A 27,364-nucleotide genomic window follows, 5' to 3' on the forward strand; every position below is an offset into this window, starting at 1 on the left:
AAATACTCGGCCAAAGGGAAAATACAACACTGCAAATAATTGTTCTTTATGTTAATTTCATGAAAACATCTCGATTCAATTTGTATTTCTTCAACTTGAAGATTGAAAACGTCTTTGAAGTCTTTCAACTTCTCGGCCCTTCTCAAACTTCTTAATTGCAATTTAACAAAACAGTCGCTACTTTCTTTCTTTACTTTATGAAAAGTGGACCAATTTAGAAGTTGTTTATTAGTTTTTAGGCAGTGGTGTCTTTTCAAAAAGTAAAATCGTTAATAAAACCAAAATATTCGTCAATGGCATTTAAAAACACGTGACAACCTGTTTTCATTAATTCTTGATAAATATAGATTATTATATTCATTCTGAGTCCGTGATTCTATGTTATGTAGCATAATATTGTACTTTTTCACTGGAAAATTGAGGAATATCATTTACTTCAAAGCAGTTTTTATTATTTATACTGCTAATTATAATTAAACAAAATTATTGTTATTGAATATAATTTTATTTTTACTTATTCTTTATAATTAAAAGCCTAAAAACTTATGTTTTAATTTGTACTTTAACAAAATGAAGAATTGATCGATGAGACAGATATTCAAATTTTAATCAGAGCAAAGCGATTTTCCTCCCTTTTCCACGTAATTTGAGTGATTTCTTTTTTTTTTGTTTAAGAAATCTTTAAAAGAGAGATTATCTCTTAATTTCAATTTCATCACTGGTCCGTTTTCTCGCTTTGGGGGGAGGCGATAAAGAGGAAGGGGCTTAAGTGCAGGATACTCACTCTCGTATTGTTTCTTTCCGCTTTGAGCTCTTGGATCTCTTCGTCTCTTTCTATTAGTTGTTCCCTTGCTTGGTTCAACTCCTTTGTTAAAGTGGCGAATTCCTGTAAACAAAAAAAATCTTTTTAGCCGTGGAATAGATTTGTGATTGATAAACATTAACGCAGACAAATGAGACCGGTTTTTCGCGAAAGATCGCAAAGAGGGCGAAAGTCATGCAAAAACTACTTGTTGATTACTAATCCAACAAAGTTTCTACGTGTTGAACAAATAGGAAATGACAAAAATTGGATATTTGTTGAAACGAGCAACATTCCATACAACCCACAAGCCCTCTGCCCATCCTAGGTCGTACCAGGTAACATTCAGATCGGTTTGCGAACATCCGGGTCCGTCCTCGCTGGTCTGGTCGATCGGACGGGTACTGCATTTTGTCATCTGAATATTAGACTGTTGGTATCTTTCGGCCACTAAAACAATCACGCATAGTCAAGACTGAAGTAAAATAACAGACAAACTCTGAAGATGAAATGCTGAAACACGCAGACAGACCAAAACAGCGAAGATAAGACGATCGAAAAGATCGGAAACGACCAAGCTGAAGGTCACACAGCAAACCTCAAGAGGAGATCTTAAAATATTAAGAATGTACTATAAACATAAAATAAAGCAGATGGCACTTCAAAACAAAAAGTAGAAGACAAGGGGAGAGTAAGGAAACAATGGGAATCTCTTACAAGACCCTGGTAATTTTATAAGTCTCCTGGGAAGATTTAAAAAAAAAATAGTAAAAGATTTAACAAATTTCTTAGTCGAACACTGCAAATTCAATGGGAATTTGAGAAAGACATCGACCAATACAAGAAATCAAAGAAGCAGTGCCAACACATTTGCTGATAAGTCTGGAGCTACATCTCGCACGAGAAAGGGTTTTAGGACCTTGCAAGAAATGCGACCATACCATCATACAAGTACATACCATGTAAGGCAAATAAAGTTAGGTGTCCTAAGAACCTAGGCAGCACACTGACATGGATGGAGTAAGAAGCCTTGGAGAAATACGAACATTAGGACTGAAATAACCGTAAAAACTTTTTTTCGATCACATTGGAACTGCAACGCCAACCTATGCAACATCCAGTCTTGCGGTACAAAACTAAGGCACTGAACTTCACTATCCACAATGACCTGAGCATAGCTTGTGTTCCAACTTTAAACCCTATTTGTATTTTACTAAAACAATAGTTCGAGGTTAATGACAATGACCTCGAAACCTCACCTATGTCGAGGATCTTACATGTCCTCCGGGTGCCGTAATGTCAGCGTTGTACCGGGAAAAAATAGCAATAGAACAAGTTTGTACTATGCTTACCTATGGATTACGGATATATGAATAAATCCATTTAAAAAAAATCCATATCCGAGATGATGGTGGAAAGTCGTGCTAATAAGAAAAAGATCAGAACGGGTATTTTTTTAAACTTTGGAATCTAAAATAGAGCCAACATAAATTGGTTAGTTGATAAGGGGAACGTTATCAAGACAGCCCCCCTGTCTAATTATACCGAGAGATCCTAAGGGCATTAACATAGGACTCCAGTAGGGTGGATTTAGGTATTCAGCCGAGCCCGAAATGCCATAGATCACTTTTAACCGTCTAAGAAGCCGAATTACTTTGAGCAACCTCTGTGAACGGGTCGAATTTCCACGGATAAGGGGCGATTTACAACATGAAGCAGGAGGAAATCCGCTGGCACACATGAAAGGAAGTTATCGAAAGTTTTGGCCGACTTATACAAGAATTGATTTTTCAATTCTGAGTAGACCGGTGGGTCTTAGCACTAGCGTCTCCTCGAGTGTTCTTGTTTGAAAGAAAATCAATTATTATGTGGAATAAAGAGCAGATTAATCTAACAGCAGGCGTAAAAATGGAAGTTTATCTCAGATTGCAAGAAAAATTTTCTGAATTTTTAATATCGAACAGCCTAAGTATAAAAAAGCAGGAGAGCAAATATAAGGAAAATGTTTCTGTCGATAACGGGACTCGACTGATGGAACTGAAACACGCAAGACTATCTTTTCCAATATTTAGCCGTAGAAATGTGGTCGGACAAGGTATGTCATCGTACTGGCAGAACTAGTTAAACATAGATATTTATTGACAAATTTTAGTTTTTCTACTGCAACTTAAACAAAGACGATAATTATTTCTTTTGTAGCTTTACCAGGAGATGCTAATTGTTACAGGGAAACATGTGAAAAGCTGGAAAGTCGTTTGTTTCTTTCCCTGCAGTATTGTAGTGGCCAGTTTTAATGTATCTCCATTCTTAGCCATATTGTACGAAACTTACTTCGTTTATTGTTTTCTTTTAGAGAAAGCTAGTCAACGTCAAAACAACACACAAGGACACAACACCAAAAATTGGGTAGATGCAAATGGTTATGTGGAAAAAGTTCGGACTTAAACCTAAAAGTGATTCTCTGTCTTTATTCGTAGAACTATAGTATAACTAACGTAGACCTAAGAATTGTCAGGTCAATGAAACGATATCTGACTCTCCTGTAATGGAAAAAACCCTTGCAGATCTTCTATTTGTATTCAAAGGATGGATGGCATATCAAGGTAAACAAGCATTGGGAATGAGCAGGAAAACGTGGTGCTTGATAAAAAAAAAGTCTCTTGACGTGAAGTCTCACCATGAGCTCACAAGCATGTCTATTAAGCCCTCCACCAAATGGACAGGTAGTGCAGTGAACCATCAGCACAAATCAAGGAAAAATGGCAGACCTATTGAAAAAGTTATGGGGAGCTATATTGGATCCCAACTCACTGTGGTCCCTATGGAGTCAAAAGCGGATGAATTGGAGTTGCTCAAGCACAATCTGAACCACCATTAGCATTATGAAGCTCGAAGAAAATAGTCGACACTGCACGGTGCCTGATCCAAAAAATAACTCCGTCTCACCGGAGCGAACAAGCAGCTCTAAGGACAGGAATTTTTAAGTCTGCGTATCTCAAGCCATGTGAACTGTGCCGGTGGTGATGATATAAACTACCTCTTCATATCATCCATACGGTAGAAGAAAGTACAGTTGCACATAGATCATCAAGGACAGCTGAGCTACCTCCATGATGTTAAACTACTAAAACTTTAGAATTCAGGGAGCAACCTTGGGAAGGAATGGCTTTACGAATAAATACAACATTATAGTACCTGAAAGAACATAAGGACTAAATGTTTGGGTCACGGGCGCAAGGCAAAAAATAACTTCCTCTATGCATATACAGTGATAGTCAGGTCCAAGCAGTTAATTCAAATGATCTCGGGTAGTACAAGACTTGAGAGCACTGTAAAAAACAAGAACATGGAACAAATTGTCTGTTGTCTTAGTCTGGGGCTCACTGGACAGAAGGCTAATAAAAAAAATAATAAAACTAAGCAATGTGGTGCTTTAACAGTACCAGGACCAGAATCGTTATGTATAATAAACATCCCTAAAATAGAAATATTTGCCGAATGGAACAAGATACTCACAGTTTCACAAATAGACTAGTGAAAATTTACATAAAAATGTACTGATGGAATAGATAGATATACAGAGATAAAGATTGAAATATATAGAAAAAGTGTGTGAGTGAGTGAGTGAGAGTGAGAGAGAGTGAGAGAGAGAGAGAGAGAGAGAGAGAGAGAGAGAGAGATATGATGTGACAACTCTAGACTGAGACAGGCAGTTCTGTTCTACTTTTTCAAAGTGTGGTTTTATTAAGATGAAAATTTGTAGATGGTGTAAATAGAAAGTCGGGAGGATTGTCCGGTAAATGTGTTTGCAGGGGGTGGCCCAGCGTGAGTGCACTTACCACGAACCCAAATCCATTTCGAAGGAAACAACCTCCCCTAACTCAACAGAACAGCGCGGCACAAATGCAAGAATTTGGAGTTTCCACCTACCATTGGGGTTCGAAATAAATGAATTGTTCCCTTTCGCCGGGGATAATTGACTGCACTACAAAATCAACGTAGGACTCGGCGATAAACGAGGTCTTTTACATCCCCCCCCCCATAAAATTATTATACAACCGGACACAGCAGAGACGAGTAACAACCCTTTCGCCCGAACTTTGCAAAAGTTTCACCCCGAAGTAGCTAGCAAACAAAGCTCCAGGCGTCGAAGTTTAAATTACTTCAGAGCCGGCCGGAGGGTAATCACTTTCTGACGTCAAAAGATCCAGCCCAATTGTTCCAATTTTAACAAATTTGTCTCGACAAAAACAGAAAAAAATGGGTGGACAATTCGAAGCAAAGCGTTATCTCAACTCTACTACCTACATTTGACCAACTGCACTATTTCATTTTCCAAGGAAACACTCCCAACTATTCATGTTTACAGCCAAACTAATAATTTCTAAACTGCCAACATAAAAACGAAGTAGGAAGGTTTTTCGACATAGAACGAGTAGGAAGGATAATGATTTTCTCTGTTTACGAGTCGTTTTAAAGTTCTCGGTATATTATGGAACAATTTTCCTCCTACAAAGGAAAAACACGTCAATAAATGTAAACCAGGTGATTAAATCTAAACTAGTTACATTTCAAAGAAATTTCACTTGACTACAAACTCTAATTTGTCTTGATATACTATATCGAAAGAAATAGCTTAATCTAGAGACATTTTTTAAATTGTAAATTTTAACGGGTCTCACAAAAAATCCTAATTCAAGCTAGAATTGTTCAGAGTATATTGTGTGTAAAGAAGGCAGAAATTGAATTATTCAACAGGCCTAACGGACAAAATTGGTTGTGTTCTGATTAAATTCTTAAGAGGGGGATTATCATAGGATCCAGCTACTGAGGGAAATTAATTATAATTAACTAATGTAATAACAACGACGTTAATACAATAACCAACTATGGTCTGTATGCTTTATAGATGTTTGCATAAGCGGTGCCTTTTTCAACAATGTATTGTGTATGTACACTTTACGTACAAATATTTTAAATTGTAAGTATTAATAAAATTTATAAGGTTTCATTTCGTGTAAGAAAGAATTTATATGTCGCAATCACAATAACTGTAATTTTTATAAGTAATTTATTATTGTACATCACTGCTTACGAATGAACATGCAATGGAAATATTTTCTGTATAATTTAGTCGAGATATATTCTAATTTATTATAGAATAAACATTATTGTTTGCAGTCCGTCATCATAATCTGTCAAGTCTTGCTGTTTGCGCCTGCCAGATGGTATTTACCATTTCGTAATCTTCAGCAGTGTGTTTTGAATGTAAATTAACTTTTAGAGCCAGAAACCGAGTCAAACGCTAGGAAAATAATTTTTCATACTTTTTAATCAATCTGACCATCCCGAACTATCCTTGTCAGGTGGAATGTACGAAAAGCATCGTTAAACGGATTTTGTAATTTTCTAACTGTACCTACTCCGCTGAGAATGAATATGCAAAGAAGAAACGTTTTCGTGGTAATTTGACCGAAATTACCGCAATTCGCCTAGTCTCGAGGTTTTCGGTCAGCCAGACGCGTTTCGGCATTTCAACTCTTCAGCAGTTTGGTTTGGGTGGAAATATTTTGTAGGAAGAAACACGTCAGAAATAAAAGAAAAATATTTCCTAAAGAGCCAAAACAAGGAAAGGAATTTTTCATGGTTTGTATTCTATCTGCCCATCCCTAACTATTTTTATTTGATCTCTCCTTAAGCTTGGACGAAATTTAAAAATATGTTTATGGATTTTTTTTGCTCTACCAACTCTGATGAATGATGAATGTGCAAAGAAATAAATGTTTTGTTTGAAATATACTATAATTTGTCTAGTCTCGAGGTTTTCGGTCAGTCACGTGGGTTATGACATTTTACGATCTTCAGCAGTATGAACTGGGTGGAAATTTTAAACTTTTGGAGGAAGAAACACTTGAGAAATAAAAGGACAGTATATTCAAACGAGCTATCCTTGGTCAGAAACATGTAAAACGCATGGATGTGTGAATTTTGTGATTTTATTTATATGTACCAACTGTGCTAAAGGATGAACATCCACTCGAAAGAAATCTTTTCGTTGTAATTTGCCTGAAATACACCATAATATGTCTACTCAGGAAATTTTCAGTCAGTCAGATGCATTTCGGCATTTTCCCATCTTCAGTGATATGGAATGGGAAAAAATCTTCAACTAATGGAGGCAGAAACGCATCAGAAGGAAGGAAAGGAAGTTTTCATGATTTTTACCTGACCACCTTCGCGAAGACATGGATAACCTTGTTCGTGGGCGTCGGTAACGCGATGGTTTAGGCGATGACACGGCGCTCATTTCTGTAGGGTAAAGATCCCGGGTTCAAATCTAGCAGTCTTTGCATTCGAACGCGACCTACTTAGGGGATAGGATAGGGATAAAAGAAGAGGCCACCAGGCCTTCTGCACCTCGACCTGAGTAGATTTATTGTGCTGCCCTATTTTTTATAATTCACTGGCCAGCTTCAGGTTGTTCATCAACCGCCATAGCCATGCCAGCGGCTCCTTAGTCTTGCATGTGAAATTTCCTGTCCTAGTTACAAGAACCTGCACCTACACAGACCTTCACAGAAACATACAATGTGTTCTGCGATCTCCTCTTCCCGGCAGTGTTTCTTCTGCCTGTACTCCTATCCGGTGCATGTGCTTTCTTAAGTGGCAGTGCCCTGTCAGGAGTCCAACCAGAATCCTGGTTCAGGTTACCTTCCAGTAATTATACTTTATAAGTTTTGCGGATGGCCCTACTATGAATCTCTTCGGTTGCCTCATGGCTGTGGTATTGTTCCACCAGGTTTTGGACTCATTAAGGATCCATTTTAAGATGTTTCCTCTTTTGTGGCAGGACGCTAAGCCACAGTAGGGTTCAGGACCTAGAGATTCCATGCTGGCCTCCTCTTTGGACAACGTGTCAACCTTGTCGATGCCTTTATGCCTCGAGTGACCCAGGGACCCATGCCAGGGTCTGGTCATTAGTATCACCGACTTCCGTCAGGGCCTCCATGTAGTTCCAAATGCTCTTTGCCTTCACCTCGCATGAGGCAAAGACCTTTAGTGCTGCCTGATTGTCCGAGAAGATGGCTATCTTCCGGGAATGTATTCCTAGCGTTTTATTTCCCTGGCGCAATTTTCGCGCGACGTACTTATAAATTTTTATGTATTTATTTTTATTGATTAAATACGGACACCTCAAAGGTTGATATTATCTCTGCTGTTGCGAACCCTTGTACATATACGATATTGAAAATATTTGCTTATTTTGTAACTCGATGTACAACGGCTGGCGAACGAGTATACACAGGAAGAAAGGTTTTAGTACGCGTTTCGGCATTTCGCTTTCAGTTGTTCAGTTTGATTATAAATTTTAAAATTTAGTGACAAAACGCTTAAGAAACACTTCTGCCCGAATAAAACAGCAAGACTAGTCACACTAGGATGACTGGAAACGAACAAGCACGTTATCAACCACACATTTCTTCACAAGAGATCTACAATATTTATTATTTTTAGTTTAATAGTACAACCACCTTAAATCGAAATCAGTAGGTAGTGAAACAGTCAATATTGTAAAATATCGTGGTTAGATTTGGGAATGGGCTTATTACCTACGATCTGATATAAGCGCTTTCGCTATTTTTGTCTGTCAGTTGACTATCACTACCGTCTCTGTTTTTTATAAATATACCAATTATTTACAATTAATATAATTCAAATACTTGTCAGTAAAGTAAAAAAGAGAGTACAATAGAGCACTTTAAACACAGAAAGGAAACTTTCACGTTTCATTACAGCGCACAAAAGGGGGAAAAGGGTGGAATGGGTAGAAGGAAAGCGATCCACGTGTAGGGATTGATCGAGAGACACACGCTCCGTCCCGGAACCGGCCTGGGATCGATTCGATCCGTCTATTCGTTAGTTATTGTCCAAAATATAAGTAGATGACGAACCTGGAGAAGTCCGATATGCAGCACACACGTGCAGTTCTGTTTCACTCCGTTTTTGAAGGGGCTGAGCACTTGTTGAAGGACGTCTTTCGATATCGCCCCGGAGCAGATCCCCTGCAGAAGGGCGACGACGCTTGTATTTGTATTTGTATTCCACTTCGTCCCCGTTTCCGCCATCGCTGGGCAGGGCCTGTCCGGGGCTTGTGGAGGTATTTTCTTTTTGACAAAAACCGCTAATTTTATTTCCATAGGACATTACTTTACTTATTGGTATTATTGGGTTGTCCGGAAAATAATGCAGGATTTTGGTATTAAACAAAAAAAAAGAAACTAGTTACTTTAAAGCAATGTTCTTTAATCAAAATAATTTCCCANAAAACTTAAAATCCTGCATTATTTTCCGGACAACCCAATACAAATGCGTGGCGGGCTTCGGAAGAATAAAACCTAACATGAAAATTATAATTCTCTAAAAGTTAGATTTTCCTTCTTCCTACTAGGCCGTTAATCATTTTCAAGAATATAATTTCAAATCACAGGTCTATGTTTTCTACAAATTAGGTAATGCTAATTTCATAAATGAGAAGGTTTCATGTCACAAAGTGTTATTACGAGGACAATTTATTGCTCCAAGGAGATCACGTCATTGCTGATACAGAAAATATATATACACTATCAGCTGGTATACCGGTGAATTCAGGACACAAGAAAGTATAGTGGATACCAAACGATACCGACCCTTCAGAGCCCATATGCATGTACGCCTATCTGTCTCAAGCAGTCCGTTCTACGTACTCAATTCAATTTGACCATAGAATATAAATATAAAGACAATGCTATCATGTCTGATAGCCAAGCAGCCAGCAAGTACAGAATTCTAACATAATCAGCTCAAATGGTTCCATATTGCAATACCAAGCTAACTAGAACAGCAAACAGTCCCCCAGTTCACCAAGTTGCGGATGGACATGCAAGAAAAGTGTACTGCCATAGAGCATCATAGAAAAGAAGGTCAAGAGTGAGAAAACAATGGGAAGCATTCACTGGATATAAGCAATCCAAGAAGTTGTGATATATAAGAGACGAGAAAGTAGAAAATTTAAGGAAACACGAACAGGACAGATTTCATGACCTGGTACTGCAGACTCAATGAGCATCTGAGAAACCTCAGCATCAACCTACACGGCGTGCGTAGATTCCATTAGGAAGCAGAAGAAACCATAATACACCTATCAAGTTTTGTGACTTATAACTGGGCCAAATAATCAAATCCCTTGATGAATTAAGACACCATTTCGGTCTCTGAGTTAAAGGAAGCACCGACGACCATTGAAACACATAGTTGGATGAACATTAAGTCAAGATGTCGGTGAGGAATTATACATTATAAAAAATGGCAAAAAGGAGGGAAAATTCAAAAGGTGGGGTTGAGATGGGAAGTTGTTGCGCGAGTGGATCGAGGTCACGATAGCTCAAGTGGAAGAGCAGCGGCGTATCTAGCCGAAGATCGTGGGTTCGAATCCCGCTCGTGCCATTGACTTTTTATCTCCACTAAAAACCTTAATTAATTGTATTATAAAAAATTGCAATTCAAGGGACCTTGGAAGATCAAAAAGCACGTGGTTTAACTAGGAATATAAAAAACTATACAACTGTTATCCTAACCAGCTATATGCAATAACCGTCCATCTGGGCCTCTCGGATCTGCGCCAAGGACTATACTGAGTTCTTCTAAATGTCGAAATGTTCCGTTTTGAGGTAGATTACTGCTGCGCACCGAAAGCAAGCAGAAATCTTTCTTCTTACTTCACCGAAGGTGGCACCACATAAAAGTGAACATATTCGAAAGGATATTGTATGTACATATACAGATTGTTAGACACAGATACACGTCTACGGAAATACGAGAATTCCCAAAGAAATACATAACGCATGCTGAGAGGAATATTACTTCATGTCTCAACTCACGGACCAATCATAAAACAAAATCCTTGCTACATGATAGTTTAACGGGCGAGGAATTATTTAATATTTACGCGGTTCTTTATCGCCTCAGACAATCCCGTTGTCCGCCGGGCTGGTGCCGTTTCGAACAAAAGTTTCTATGCATATCCTTCATGTTACAGCTCAGTTTTATGTACTGTTTATCATATAATATGAAAATTAGATCAAATACTATAAATTTGTGGACGCCGGACCTGGTGAACCGTGTTTTTCGTATTTGTGAATGTATATCTCAGAAATTAATTATCCGAACCGAGTGAACTAAATGTTGTTATGAAAAGGAGTAAAATATCCCGTGCTACGTTCCAAGCATGTGTCTCAAAAGCTCAAAAAGATAGGGAGATTTTGAAAAAGTTTAAATATTTCTCACCTCTTTCATTCATGAGGTTAGAGTACGGCCAGAATGGCATACACCCAAAGGGGAAGATACCAAAAATTAACTGGCCCGTACTCCATCCAAAAAACAATACTTCATTAACCTTAAATGTGCTCAGACAACTCAGGGGGAGTTAGAATGGGTCAAGTACGGATCATCTGGAGACTGCAAAAACATCAAACATCGGACCCATACCAAATATCTCGGAGGGCGCCAAAAATTGAACATTCCTAGACGGCCAGTTTAGTCATAAATGTGGCATTAGATAACTGACACCGTTGACCATCTAAACGTACAGTATCGAAAACCTTGAAAACCCAAGAGGATGCCCAAAATTACCAACATACCTAGACCTTTGTTTAAAAAAATTGACATTATACAATTAGCACTGACATACTGCGAGAATTGTTACATAATCTAACCCTGAGACCTTCCTCATCCTATGTCAACATTAATCGTAGACTATCTAAACGTACAGCGTACTGAAAACCTTGAAAACCCAAGAGGATGCCCCAAACTAAACAAACCTATACAACTTTGATTTTATAAAAATTGACATTATACAATTAGCACTGACATAGAAAATTGTTACTTAGGCTACCCCTGGGACCTTCCTCACCCTATATCAACATTTATCAAAGCCGATCTAAACGCAGAGTATTGAAAACTACTATGGCGGAGAATAAGACTATAGTCATAAATGTGACATGTGTCAGAAGGGTTCAATCTCGATCAGTCTAGCATGAATTCATTCAAACGCAAATAGTTGTGACTTTTACCGACCATCGTTATTAAAATGGGTAATTTATAGGTTGAAGTTAAGCCGTTGTATGATAGAAATTAAGTTATTGTGTTCAGCACAATAACTAAAATTTCTGAAAGTAAAAGGTAACGTTTTGGCTAAAGTTAGATAGGGTCGACTGGTTATCCCATAAGAGAAGAGTGAAATGGTTCTTTTATTGTTAATTATAGATCGTCTAAGGTACACTTGCTTCAACCCCATGCTCGGATAAAAGGGTGATTTCCCACTTTTAATCACCTTTGAAAGTACTACTCGTGCAATAGTATCTTCGTTGTACCGGTCTGTAAGTTAATTCGATCTGAACTGGGCTATGAAGCAAAGCTTGCGGAAAACATTAAATATGCCGTACTTTTGAAAAGCAGGTGGAAGGAATCAAATGTGGTAAGCCCGAAGTAGTATTAGAAATACTAAGTCGCCGGCTAAAGCCCCGAGTGGTCAGGACGAGCAATTAGAAAAAAAGTTTCCGCATCGAAAGGGAAAAAAGAGTTATCAGAAGTTTGTTATTGCAGGGCCTTGATTGAATTTCCAGGCAGCATGAGATTCTTGGGCAGGACAATTTCCAATTTAAAGTCAATCAACGGAACGGGCGTTGTCGCCTAAGGATCTTTTGCGATCTTTTTTAAATATAAAATCAAGAATTTTCATAATGGGGAACGTAAGTTTTAATTGTTTTAAAAATATACCTAACTTTATAAAGGCCGAAATTCTTATGGGACATCTGAGAAGGCCTGATATCTTGTTTCAGAGCAAACTTGCATCTCGGGTCTTTCCGTGCTTTTCGGCTGTTTTACTTAACCGCCTGCACGAATTCATCGACGGGTTTATTTTAAATGACGACTAGAACATTAGAAGGTTATTGCACGGCGATGACATTTTCACGGGGGAAGAACATGGCACAACATTATTTTCCAGACAAAAGTCTATGTTTTTGTAGGAAGGGGATAAACAATGCCATACACACTCCAGGGTATAAAGCTGATAGAAACCTGTTTGTTATATTCTAAGTATTTTTTTGTGTTAATACGAGAGATAATCCAGATTAAATTAAATTTGTTGGTTACCATGCGAAATCTTATCTAATGGAAAAATTGGCCTCATTTTTGTACCTTTATCTTCGGAACCCTTTGACTGGGCGTAATGGAATTTTATATATTTGTTGGTTAATGTGTCATGATTATTTTACATGAAAATAAGTTTATAAAAAAAAAAACTTGAAAAAAAAATACGTGAAGCAAAACACACGTTCTTTTCAGAGAGCGAGAAGAACTACAATAAAATCCCTTCTTTTTAAATCATAATCGATATCTATCAGGCTAATCTTCTTCCTTTTTTGGAAAATTTAGTTTTTCAAGTCAAAAATTTAAATCATGCTTTTTTTTTTAACCCGAAACCGGTCTTAATTTTTCATTGGGAGTATTATGATTTATTATGTTGTGTTCAAGAAAATTTTTATAGAAAAAAAAGTAGGAAAAAGAAATTCTGTGGTAAAATGACCGGTGAAATCACTTCTGTAAAAAAACCATAAGAAGGAAGTATAGTAATTATTAATGTGTATGTATTGGGTTGTCCGGAAAATAATGCAGGATTTTGGTATTAAACAAAAAAAAAGAAACTAGTTACTTTAAAGCAATGTTCTTTAATCAAAATAATTTCCCATACNAAATGAGTAATCCTGTAAACGTAAACAGAATATTTTATATAGATTTTTTTTAATGAAAACATAAAATCCTGCATTATTTTCCGGACAACCCAATATTTATTAATTCATAATTCAATTAGAATTTGCCAAGTATTACATTGAAAATATACCTATAAATAATATTATACATTGAAAACAAATTCTGTCAAATCAGTCATGGGTGAAATTTAAGCATGTATGCATACGTAATTTGCTTCTGTGGATTCTCATAGCGAAGCAAACCTGTAAATTTATTATGTCCAATTAATAATATATTTTTATTATTAAGCTTGATATTAAGGTCGGGCATTGGAAATAATTTTGGCAAATTATCGTTGAGACCTGAGCGTTCCTCTGCTTAAAAAATACATACTTTCATTGTTCAAAAATAATATTTAAGGTTCTTCTGATGATCGGACTTTTAATTTTCTGTAGAATAATAATATGTCCGGAAAGGATTTGAGTCTAAGTAAACCATATATTAAAGGATTATTTGTTCTTTTTTGTAGGCCTGAATAATTTAAGCAGTTTTTACAAGAGTGGAGTTTCAGTTCATTGTTCCCGAACAATACCGCTATATTTGCAAATGGTTATGTTAATTAACCAAAAAAACAGTACGCTGTAGATCACGATATCCTTTTGGACAAATCCATTCTTAAAATTTTACACGCTATTCAATTTAAAATGGTCGAACTATACCGAAATTACTGCCCACAGCTTTTATGCGGTTTTTTTTTTTTTTTTAAGTAGTAGTAGTATCAGTATCATTATTAGTAAGCATAACTATGCAACTTTTAAGAAAAACTAAAAGAATACAAAAAGGGATTTCTGTGACAAATGACCAGATTATATTTGCGGAGACACCGACAAAAAANAAATATAAAATAAATAATTAAAAAAATGTTTACAAACAATTTTTATGTAAATTAGTTACGTGTGAGATCCGACCATTCATCAGAAAGCGATCCTTGCACTTTCCAAAAAATTATTTGGAATATTTCCGTTAATCAGATCTTTATTTTATTCATACTAAAATGACAGGAAAAGATGGAAATGTAAGAAAAAATAACTATTATTGACCTTTAAATCATATGAACTTTTTCGATTTTTCCCCTATATCGTATTGTTTTTAGGTCAGTTTAATTTAATTAAGGTTAGGCTGTTTAACTTAATGATTAATTAAATAATGTACTTTTCTGAAATGTTCTTTACACGACACAATAACCCCCTTGAAGGCTTAAGTAAAGTGCTGAGGGGTCTCACGTATCAAGAGCACTTCATATAGGTGACCCTCGGAGGATCTGTCTCGGAGAAGATGGATCATCCTCTCCCGAATAAAGATAGGCCATGCGCGGTAGGCTCACGGACACTTACTTGGGACCAAAGCTCGTGTATGTGTTCGGCAAGAAAAGAAAGGTTGATCGATGTGTCCCAATTATTGAAGGCCTTGGCCACCTTGTAGTAATGCTACCTGAATCATGCTTCAGCACGGCATCGAGTATCTGGGTCCCCCTGTTCGATTTTTAGAGGAAACAGTGTGTTTTATTGTATATAGTACTGATAGTTTTGTATTCCTAGAGCGTGTTGAGAGCGAATGTATTTATTAGCGTGAATGTGCAGTGTGAGAGCACTGGAGTAATATTGGGTGCCCCATTGACCCTCAATTAGGTTAGAATGTGTGAAGAGGATGTTGAAGGAATATCGAGTATTCTACCAACCTAAGTTGAATGAAGGAGATATAAATAGGAAAAAATCTATTTAAGAGAGAGTGAGAGTGTGAAGGGTTTAGGATTTTAGAAGTGACAGTTGGATGCTGAAATGACCTAGCTGTTGACAGAACCCATTATCAGTGACTGGACGGATAAGACCGAGGACTGCCAGCATCCGGAGTGGGTGATTCTCAAGACCTGCCGGTAATTTATTGTGATTTACAAAACCTGGATTAGTTGGTGATCTGTTAAAAGTGATTTGAGCTTATTTAAATCCAAATCTAAAGAGCTGAGGAATAAAAGTTAACGCTTAGTAAGTTGTATATTTAATTTTCTAAGTGTAGCTTAATTATTACAAAGAACGGACTTTGTCAATATTTATTGACATACATTGAATTTTATCCAGTGGATTTTTCATTGGGTTGAGCCGTGAAAGACGGCGTCGCGATTATACATTGCGACAACGCACTGGAACGTTGGGTTCACTTTCGTCCCAGTTCATTTCCTGACGTACCGCTTTGATTACAAGGATTACAAGCACACCCATAAAAGCTGGGATGTTTGCCGAGTTGCATAACTCATCCCGGTCTTAACGCTGTAGGGGGAGGTGGGGAAAAAGCACTTAGTGCACAATCAAGGAAGACAAATATCATAAACACGAAACATAAAGCTGTAAAACGTAGTGTTTGAGTGATGAACACAATATGTCATGGCCGATGATTTTTATCCAATTTTTTTTTTCGAGTAATAATTATATTCTCTATAAACAATTATTCTTATACGATCTACACTAATAACAATAAAAAAGGTGCTTTTAGTGCTTTTGTGTTGATTTATATAAGTGATTAACTTTAGTTGCGTGCTAATTCAAAGTTTCAGCCTTTGAAAAAAAATTCAATGAACAGGCGTGATTAAAGCGATTAAGATTTAAGAAAGTTTTACCCTTTTCCGTTCGGTCGAACCAATTTGGTCGTTTCTTAAGCCATGAATATAATTAGTACGCGCATTTGTTTAAGGGGGGAAATTGTGCCCTGCGAGATCGCATCATCATGACAATAATTGATAATTACCATCGAAAGGAAGGTTATACGAAGCTAATAAATGAAGAAGAGAGAATACTTGACACTGATCATAAATCATACAAATTATAATCACCCAAAATATAATTTGAAAAAAAAAAAGAGTTAAATTATGGTAAAAAAAGATTTTAACTCCTCGCGACTTTTACGACATTTTGTAACGAAAAAATCCCATTGCGAATAAGAATTATGCTTAATTTTGCCATTAAAACAAGTGTACACGACGAACACGAAGGTATTTAGGCTCGAAGTGTTAATTTTTAATCAATTTTACACAGCCTCGTCATGACTTTGTGATCATTTAATTAAGTTCAATTTTAAGTTAGAACTGCTTAACTCGTTTAATATGTGATAATTGTAATACATAAATTGTCCAACAAAAGATATACGCTATATTATCGAGCAAAACTAGCAATTTTTGAAGTCTAATAATAAATAAAACGGTTTAGTTTTAGGTCTAATATTAGTAAATATAGATAAAAGTATGGTCACGTGTATATTAATTTTTTGGGAATAAACGTAAGCATAATAATCGAGTGTGGAAGACAATAACCCGGTTTGTTATCCGTTTTCGAATTTTGCAAGTGTGAGGATCACGTGTCATCCTGCGATGTCGGAACATTTTGAACTTCTTTTCCCTTGGTCAGGTCGACGGAGAAGACTTTCTCGACGTTCCCGTGCCTAGTGGACCTGACGACGACTTTGATGTGGAGCTTTTTGACCTTTTTCGGGTGTACAACCTTTACATTTATGTTCACCTTGTACATACCGAAACCTTCTCTTTTTCAAATAGGCAAGGGATAAGCATTACCGAATGTCATTTAAACAACAAGGAAAGGGTGTTCGGCTAGCAAACGGCCGTCGGGAGATCGATGATGACGTGCAGTCTGCCGGGTTGGACTTGGGGGAGACTCGACATCTCGATAACGAAGCACAACCGGATCTCAAGTTATAAAAAAAACAACGATTTTTGTATCAATGAACTCAGCTTCACGAGTCCGGAGCGAGACTGAGCGGAGAACGGCTGGCAAACAAGGGTGGGAGAGAGCGAAACGTTTCATCCCCCACCCGAATGCCAAATCCACCCCCTTTTAAACCCGGAACAACTCTAATTACAATTTTTTTACTGTTCAAAAACGACCTGAGGATCGCGATAACAAATGATTCATAAATTGCAGCCGGGTGTAAATCTAATCTATAGCCATTAGATTAATTGAACACAGATCAACTAAAAACATTGGAACCTGTAAAAGTTCCAGCGAAAAACTTACTTCAGACGAACAAAGTCCTTTGATTTTTATTATTACTATTGATTACTAAACATGAATGTTAATTGGCATTTAATTATTATTTGACGTCAAACGCTGCAGTCGTAGTCAAAAGAACTAGGAACAACCTATTTTCCTACACCAAGGAGACTAGGTCGTCCATACACACATTATCCAATTTACACTTTATAACGTTAATTTCATAAAGCCCGCTATTTCTCCCCACCATGGAGACGAATAGAAAAGATAGACCTAGTGTGAGATTAGGTAGGGCTGACCAGCTCATTCTTGTTAAGAAAAGGTGAGAAGAAAAACGTGGCCCTTATTAAGTTTTAAAATTGATTATAAAGTGTTATCAGTTTATGTTTTTTTATTTTAATTTAGTTAAAGTTAAAACTTAAAGTAGTTACATTGTACACAACACACACAGTAAGTGTTTCTGTTTGTGCATGCACAAAAATTTGGTTAATTTTTCCTTTTTGTATTTTTCTTTTTCTTATTGTAAGCATTAATCTTTTTATAGTTTGTGATTGGGAATTTATTTATTTTTTTAATATAATTTGTGATTAAGCATTTATCTTTTTTTATAATTTGTTATTACAATATATTTAGTTTAGAAGATAAATTTTTTGTTCTATTTATTCATGATTCATTGAGGTACGATCCTCCGACTATAAAAAAAGTCAAATAATCACTGCAAATAGTGGTAGCAGAGCGTAAGACACAGTGATCATAAAATTAATCTATTTTCACAAAAAAATGGGGCGAAATAAAAAAATGTAAAAAACACATGATGGCAGAATGTGGAGATATCAATAAAGCCCAAATTGATAGCTTACATACATACATTCAGAGTGTTTTAAATGAAAGTCATAAAACTCTAATAAACGCGCTCGATGATAGTTTTATAAAAAGTTGGCCTGAATTAGAAGCAACAGAAAAAATGGAAAATTTTATTAAAAACATATCAGACGTTGCACAGCAAAACGCTCAAAAACTAACAGAACAAACATCACAAATTCTTCCCCAAACACCCAATATTTCTCCTCGTATAAAAAAAGATATTCAACTCACCAATTTTCGTATGGCTTTACAACAACTAAATTTAAGTGAAAGCCAGATAAACCAAACTATGCAAAAAGTGCAAGAAGGTATTATAGAAACAGAACCTGTAACTGAGATAACAGATACTTGTGAAACACTCTAAAAAACACTATAAAAAGTCAAATATTCACCACAACTTGCAACATTTTTTTGTCTACCAATTCTAGGAAAAGTTTTATAACGGCTAATTTTAAAATGGAACCACTCAATCGTAAATTGATAAGAAGTTAGGTACGACCATCAGCTTGATTGTACTACAGCTAGACGTAATTTCTACCATTGGGTCAGTATTGTTCAAATGCCCTTCTTCCCAAGTTTTTATCGATTTTGACACATGGGATTTCTGTTTTTGACTACCTAATTCTTAGCAGTCTCAACTGCTCTTTCGAGTCATCAACCTTTCACAAGATTCGTATTGGACTATAAGATAGATCTAGAGTATGGATAATCCTTTGGAGGCAATTGATTCCTCCTTTCACATGACACGGTCACTGCACTTAACCTGCAGTCGTCTGTTGAGGTGTGAAGTTATGACATCAAATAGTAGAGTAAGGCCGTCTACCTACGAAGTTACTCAAAAGAAACTAATTAATTAGTCGAGTTACAAACCAGTCCTCAATGAACCACTTCCAACATAACTAAATGGGACACCGTAGGCAACGCTCCTGATTTCTGATGAGTAACTAATCAATCATTCCAGATAACTCGGCTGCCGAGTCACTAGTGACTGAAGTTGTTCAGTTATGGTGATTTTCAAGATGGACGATCCACAAGAGAATCCACTTGTTGAGAGTTGAAAAACATCCTGCTTTATATAACTTTATGCATCCTGGATACTAGTTTGAATAATTTCCGTGTGTAGACGACCTAAGATTTGACCTCCAAACAGGTCTGACGAGGGCCTAGCTCCTAAGCCCGCGAAATGCATAGCCAAAAATGAGCTAACTAATGGTTATAGAAGGTTCAATTAAACATCTGACCACACAAGTACATTCAAATCATACAACCAAGGAAAGCAAGGGGCTGGAATTTAAGATGATTGCTTTAAGGTTAAACTACCATCAATGGAGTCTTAGATCGAATCAAATGGATCTATCTCATTAATGAAAAAAGATGTGATATAAGGATGTTTGCTACATTATTTGAAGATTTGGGAAAGGATGACGCAAAGGGATGATCCTCCCTACTGGAATCCAGTAATTTATACGCTGATGTAGCGGGGTAATGGGTAGGTAAAACTACGTACGTCGTTTATTAAAGGTTTATTAAAAGTAAAGCCAACAATGTCTGGGTAAGTCGAGGTAAAATGGGGTCTATCCACGACGTCTACCTGGGTATAGATGAATATTCTAAGGAAGTACGACTGAATTTAGTAGCGTGTGTACCCATATAGTTAGGCCAACCAATTTGTTGTGAACTCCAATCTGGCAGCATGTGAAAGCAACCAATCATTATAAAGCCCATCATTGCATTCCACCATCTTTAGATCTTCCGTAAGTGTGCATCCTCACATGGTGTTCCACGAATAGAGTCTGACTCCAAAAATTTACCAAGTTTTCCCATTTTTTCCTCAAACGCCAACCTAAACTTCGCAGGTGATACACTATCCTCTCATGCGTATACACGGCAGTAATAAGACCCAGAATAACCTACGGATCACTAATCTGGTGGAACAAAGCTCAACAAAAAGTAGCTACAAGATCCAAACAAAACAAAGAGAGAAGTGGATAAACTCTAGCAGTGCTAGACATAGTAAACTTATGATGAAACAACCCTCACCAAAATTGGCAATAACACTGCTGCAATTGGAGCGGGCAAAACTCAGAGGAGTGGTGGGACTACTAACCGGTCACTGGTATCTGAGAAAACATCTACACAACATGGGTATATACAGCGATGACCCCATTTGCAGATTATGTAATGAGGAGGAGGAAACAGCCACTCATATCATCTTCGAATGCGAAGCAACAGCTCAATGGAGGTTTAACCTAACGTACGAAAAAGACTCAAGAAAAGTCAAAAAGACCAAATTGCAGCAATAACAGTCAATGACCTGATACTTCTAAGAAGAAGGATTGAGTCTATTGACTTAACTAAGGAACTAGGAAGGTACAATAAGCCAGAAGGCTGCAGTGCCTGGGGAATACAAACCCCGCTTCCCAGTATACTTTTCACCATACCATACCATCCTCTCATGCGACTCTTATCTAGTCAGCAACATATCATACAAGAATCTTGGTCCTCTCACAAAACCTATTCTTTCTATAAAATCTCGTCCAGTTTATTTCAACTACGGACAAGATGTACTATCTGAGGCTATTATATTGTACCTAGACTCTTGAGTATCGTTTAGCTTGGAACCGGCGCATACGTCTGTGCATGTTAGGAATAATCAAACAGTACAGCTCTATCAAGACTTCTCGATTCTTGGAAATTTATCTCTCTATAAAGGACTGCTTTACAACACATGATCTAAAACAGATTTGGTTTTATCGATTTGGATGTATGGTTCAGCCAAAACATTCTAGCATCCATGTTCCCAAATACAATATCTTGTGTAAATCATTGATGGTCATTTTTATTTGTCTATGGAACTACTCCATAGAGACTTGGATTCTCTCTGTCAAAGCAATCCGATCCGATATCACGAGTTCCATCAAACATTCCCAACCATGTATCATACCCGGTAAGCCAATTTACCTCAATCATCCTCGCTGACTGTAGAACAAGGAAAACAATGATAGTAGCACTAGTGGCAATTAAATAGATAACAATGTACTCTCAATAAATTTCTGCCAATAGGTAATTCCTCCACTTTTTCATATTCTAAATAAACCAATGTCCCATGATACCTCTTGGAGGTATTTGTAACGTGTGGTATAAATAGAAAAGAAAAAGCGATTTTTCTAATCTTCATGCGTTTTCCTAGAATATCTTACGATTTTTGGCTTTTCGAAACAATCTATATCGGCGAAACGGTGTTCGTGATTTGTTTGCATTACCCATGTTGCACATGCATACCCTGTATCGGGATCAGAGGGCGAACCCTGACATTTGATTGACTGACATGTCGTGAAAATGGCGAAACTCGAAAGGCGCCGGATGAGAGGATGAATTTACAAAAACCCGAACTGGGTTAGCGTATAAAAATAAATAAATAAAAATAAAATAAATAAAATGAGTACAATGTGGAAAACCCGGTGAAATTCGTGCACGATCTGCAGACTTTCCTCATCTTTGAGAGGTGATTTATTCTCTCAAGTTCATTAAAGCTACGCCGGCCTTGATAAACTGTTGCATATTATTATGCTGAACACATGGCAAATTAAATTCGAAGTGAATTTTATAGAAAATCTCGAACAAACGTTAAACAATAAATCCACCAAATTTCATTAAGTAGTTCACAGAACATGGTATAGAAGGCCAAATCACGCAGTTCAAAATTCTCTCGTCCTCATAGATACACTGCGCACGGATAAGATAATTGGACAGAAATTGTCGAATCGTTACAAACTCGATAATAGTTTTATTTATTAAAGGTAAATTTACGGTCGTGTAAGCCAGGGCTCGGGAGTGACCCGGAGGCGACGAGCAACAATAAGTCATTAAGCTGCAGGCCAAACTAAGTTAAACGATATAATATCAAGTTTCTCAAGCCTATTCAAACTCCGGTCGTACACCGTTTGGACTTTGAATATTTTAAAACTTCGTAATGTTCGACCGTCCACGTCATTTATGGAAAACGCTTTCTTTCTAAATTCAGCCGCGCAATTAGGCGTCATTAAATCAAGCAAATAACGGGAAATTATTGAATAATAGCCAGGTATTAGTTAAAAATGATTAATGACTAATGTAATTGAGCCAGTACTTCATTGTTATTATGAAGGTAGTAAGATGATACAAAAGACAAATTTAGAAAAGGCCTATTCGATCTTATCTCGATTCACCTGCAATAACTTTTCCTAAAATAAAATTGGTTAATTTGTATCGGATATATATAATATATAAAAAAGAACATATTTCAAATTCCGTAAATGAAACATGAGGTCGGATGTAACAAGAAACACTGTTATGGCAAATTAACAACAACAAAAATCTGACATTTTTTCTTTGTAATGGAAAGACACTGACATTTTCAACCATCGACTCTAGTCTTCTGGCAGGGTTGGGTTGAATATAACATAATGAGAGTTTTTCAATTAATCGGATAGGTGGATTTTTATGAAATCCAGTGACTTGGTGGGTAATGAGAATATTCAGATTTTTGTGATCATTTGACCTATAAAATAGCGAGTTGAGTATTTTTCGACGGATTCACCATTAAGAGCAGTTTGAAACGTGTTGGACTAACTCAAGACTCCTTACGTCCGTATTAGTTTTAGTACGGAGATGTATCATTTGCTGGTGGGTGATAAGTTGGATGATTTGTCATATAATGAAGAGAGGATTCCGTTGAAAAGGTTACACGAAAAGGTTTGTTTGCCCATCTCCAATGTATCACACGTTATCCGCTATTGGACGGGGAACGTTACTGAAATATAACAAAGGCCTTTCCTAAGAAGAGTAATGAATTTCAACCTTTTTACTTGCACCAAGATTACACGAGTGTGAGACGATGCTGCAGGTTACTGAGACAAAAGAACAAGGTAGGATTACTGTACCGCCTGAAAAGGTAAGGAGGGGGTTTTGTGACAAAAAATATTTTTGTTGGCGTTTGTATACTTGATACAGTATGGGGACCAATACGCTGCCGTGAAGTACACCAGGGATAGGATTATGAGCTAGTAGGTTGGAGGGAAGGTGCCATTGGACCTGAAGTGCCAAATCAATCAAAAACTTGATTTACGCCAAGAAAGGCCCCAAAACAGCACTGCCCAACTCGAGGTAGGAGATATATATGACGGAATGCCTTTGTTGAACTGTCGAGTGGCAGTTGCTAAAACCAAATTTTTCTAAAATGTCCCTAAAACGGGCATACCTATTGGTCTCTCCGAAGCAGTAACCCCCCCCAAGAAAAAAAAAAAAAAAATGGATATGGGGAATATTTACAAGCTATAGGGAAGTAGGTTGTGGAAGAGCAAAATCGAATACGCGTGTAATGAATATCCTTGCCATTTTGGCAGGTGTTGGAGGATTTTATGAGTAATTAGGCGAAACCCTGGAGCTTTCTTTGATGTGAGATATTCGCTGGAATAATGAACGTCTGAAAGTGAAAAAAGCTTTAAAATGGAGGGATAAAGGGAATGAGGGAGTGTAAATTGATGTTGACTCTCTTACGTGGATGATACCCCACGATGGAGTTTTTTAACACGATACTCGGCAATTGCTCCTTTTTATGGTTTCTTTTATGACAGTTAATTTTACAGAAGGGTTCTGGTCCTAGTGGTGGTTTATAGGACCTTGCTATCAGTTTCTTTCTAACCCTTCTGTCTTGATGTCCTGGGACCAGGACAAGAGTGCACCGAGAGTGTAACGGTTAGAATATCGCGGTTGATTAAGATTTAATTATAATCATTGACGGCGAAGGTTTAGGGTTAGAACGGTTTTATTGTCCTGTAAGAGAATCGTCCGATTTCCGTCTAAATGGTCTTTTTAGTATGTAGTCTATAATCTAAAACGGGATCGAGAAAAAAAACAAAAACTAATAGAAAATTACCATTTCGAAATAATGGATGCCAATTTTTATGTTTTTTATAGTTGAACTTCGTTGATTATTTTCTCTTTCTTATTGTTTGATAATGTTATAAGAAAAAACCAAAGAAGTGTAAATAAGTTGTATTAAATAACGCAAATAAAGATAAGATGGTTCGACGAACATAATTTAAAGGTCGTAATGCTCACCTCATAATGTATTAGAGCTATGTTTAATCATAAGATTTCGTTATTTTTTTCTTGCTTATGTAAGAAAAGTATAATAGAAGGGTAGGCTCCTAAGAAATTACTTAAGCCGAGGAAGGCTGTAAAGCACTAAGGTCTTTAAAGCGGCTTTAAAACCAAAAAGCCTTCATTAGCCCAAGAGCTGTGCTAATGCCCGGTTTATGAGAGCAGCACCATTTGATTTGTCAATGTGTCGACAAGGACATAAAATATAGAAGAGATGAAATCCGGGACGTCTAATCCGCAGGGGGTTCCGCCCCTTGGAAACGGCCTTATATCAGCATCCGCCGGTGTCACATTTAATCCAGTTCAAAACCACAGATTCTCGTTTTTCACAATTTGCAGAAAACGTGATGTTGTGAGTTTGGGCCGTTACAACTTCATTCGGTGCTGTTGACAATAAAAAAGACGTACGTGGATAAAGAATTTATTTGGTCGAATTTTAGGATACATTTTCATACGATTAATTAAGTAGGGAATGTGACATGCACTATTACTCTGATCCATACTGAATCGCAAATCCATCTAGATTATGTCTGGAAGTTTTCAATTTTTTTTTTTTTACCACATTACGGAGTATTATTGTTAGGCCCCTACCCAAGATCCTTCGTCCATTAGAGATTTTTATAAGCAATGAATTATCTTGGACTAAATTCTGGTGATTTAGTTTATTTAGTTGGTATTTGGTGGTATCAGTGACTTGTTTAATAAATAAAATCTTCTTTTTAAAGAAAATTATAGAATAAAATATAAAATGAATAATTCATGCATTTCTTTTTTCTATTCAAGTTAATATCCAGCCTAAGTGGCTAATTGACAATAATGCTATAATTTTTCATAAATCTGTTTGGTTAATAGCATTGATATTCGCCACGATAGAAGCAACAATGACAATAATAATTTTATAGTTTATGTAGGATAAAATTATTAAAAGGGCAATTTTTTGCCATGTTATAAGCATAAGTGCAAGAGTATCATTCAATTTTTTTATTACATTCATAAACCAGCAGTGAAAACTTTCATGATTATTCCTATTATGATGATAATGTTTATGAGTTTAATAATTTCTGTGGGTTTAATTAAAATAGAGAAAAGTAATCATATGGATCTAATGGTTTGAATTAAAAAATATATTATACAACCTTCGCATAGGAATATTTTTTGGGAATTAAATATTAAAGGAATAAAGGATATTAAGTTAATTTCTAGCCCTATTCAAATTCTGAGTTAACTGTTTGATCTAGCACTAGCAATGTACTTATAATTGTCATATTAAAAAATAATCTGGTAATTATAGGTTTATAATAAAATAACCTGTTCTTTGTATTTTCCTTTTAAGATGGTTTTTTAATTTTAATATGAATAAAAAGTTTGGAGGAATTTGGCCCGAGGTACTTTCTCTTGGGTGAACTGTTCCCAACAGTGAATGTGTATTTATTAGTGTGAGTGGACGGGTCTGTCTGGAAATAAGGAATACTCCACTCGTTACTGGAACAGGTTAGATTAATTAATTTAATAGATACATCTTGGGCTTTTGACATTTCCCGGTGTTTCACCAATAAACAAGGTACATATTGTTTGAATGGTTTCCCTTTATGAGTGAATTTATTAGCGAGAATGGAAGAAGTTCAGCAAGGTGGCGTACTTTATGCCTATTCCCCATTTAATCGCAGAGATGGGTCCTCAATGATGCATCTGCATTCTGAGACCCGCCAAGTATAGATTAGGGTAATATTTTTTAGTAGCATGAATATATATTGTGTAGTTGTGTTTTAAATACAATGAAATTTTAATCCGCCAAGTGTGGAAGGGTTAAAAGAAGTAAAAATAACAAATATACCATTGGTTTGATCATCAACGGAATGAAACGGAAATTTTAAGATGCACAAATGGAGACAACCTAAAAGTCGTAAAGTGGTCTGGGTATGGCGTGAAGCTTCAATCTCAATTTTTCCCTAACCTAGAATTTATGTGTATCCTAAACATTTACCAGTTAGCTTTAGAATACTCCAGGGCAGTGGTTTGGAAGTGGAATCAAGGAACACATAAGAGTGTGCTACGAGCTGACTAAATTTAAACTACACAATAGACGTCATAATGATATGAAAAAAAAATCACTACCACGTAATCTACTATACCATCATACAAATAGATTTTAAACAATCTAAATCTTCTGCAGAAATTGAGCACAACAATATAAACTTCCTTTAACTATTACAACAAATGGCGACAAAGACCAGTTCAACATGTGCAGAAAACCAACAGCAACATATGTTACAAGAGCTGAGTCAAACTGACAAAAACAAGACCCGTAAGAAAAGAAGTGCAAGCATTAATAAGCAAGAACGTCAACACAATGAACTTGCAACAAAAAAAGACAATTAGAAACACTTGAGATAAGGCAACAAGACAAAACCAACCAAGGTCCCACAAACCAATACCAAAAACACACTATCAAAAGCGCTCCTCTCACACACAATAAACCCTAAAGAAACGTACAGACTTTCAAAAATAAACCACGTAGACTCCAGTTCCTAAATGTACACAAACAAAGCACACTAATTAGTCGAAATCATAAAGTGCAAACCGGCCAAAAAAGCCACTCCACAAACAGGCCTTAATTGAAAAGATTGAACGTAAAAATAATCACTTACAACAAACCTTATCTCATTCACCGAAAAAAAATTATATGTTACGGATCACTCGACAAACTGCA

General features: G+C 36.6%; 1 protein-coding gene across 18 annotated transcripts in view; it reads right to left on the bottom strand.

Annotated features, from left to right (window-relative positions):
- LOC106672485 (liprin-alpha-1) overlaps positions 1-27,364 on the bottom strand; it is a 148,945-nt gene that overhangs the window by 29,322 nt on the left and 92,259 nt on the right. For 17 of the 18 annotated variants that reach the window (XM_024228986.1, XM_014403975.2, XM_014403969.2 and 14 more), the window contains exon 2: positions 785-886. In XM_024228986.1, coding sequence (XP_024084754.1) covers positions 785-886 — 102 coding nt within the window. Of the gene's footprint in view, positions 1-784; positions 887-8,754; positions 8,944-27,364 lie in introns of those variants that run through there. The other variant, XM_024228984.1, reaches the window with a different exon arrangement.

This window comes from Cimex lectularius, unplaced genomic scaffold, assembly GCF_000648675.2.
Source record: "Cimex lectularius strain Harlan isolate CLEC.00 unplaced genomic scaffold, Clec_2.1 scaffold280, whole genome shotgun sequence".
NCBI lineage: Eukaryota > Metazoa > Arthropoda > Insecta > Hemiptera > Cimicidae > Cimex > Cimex lectularius.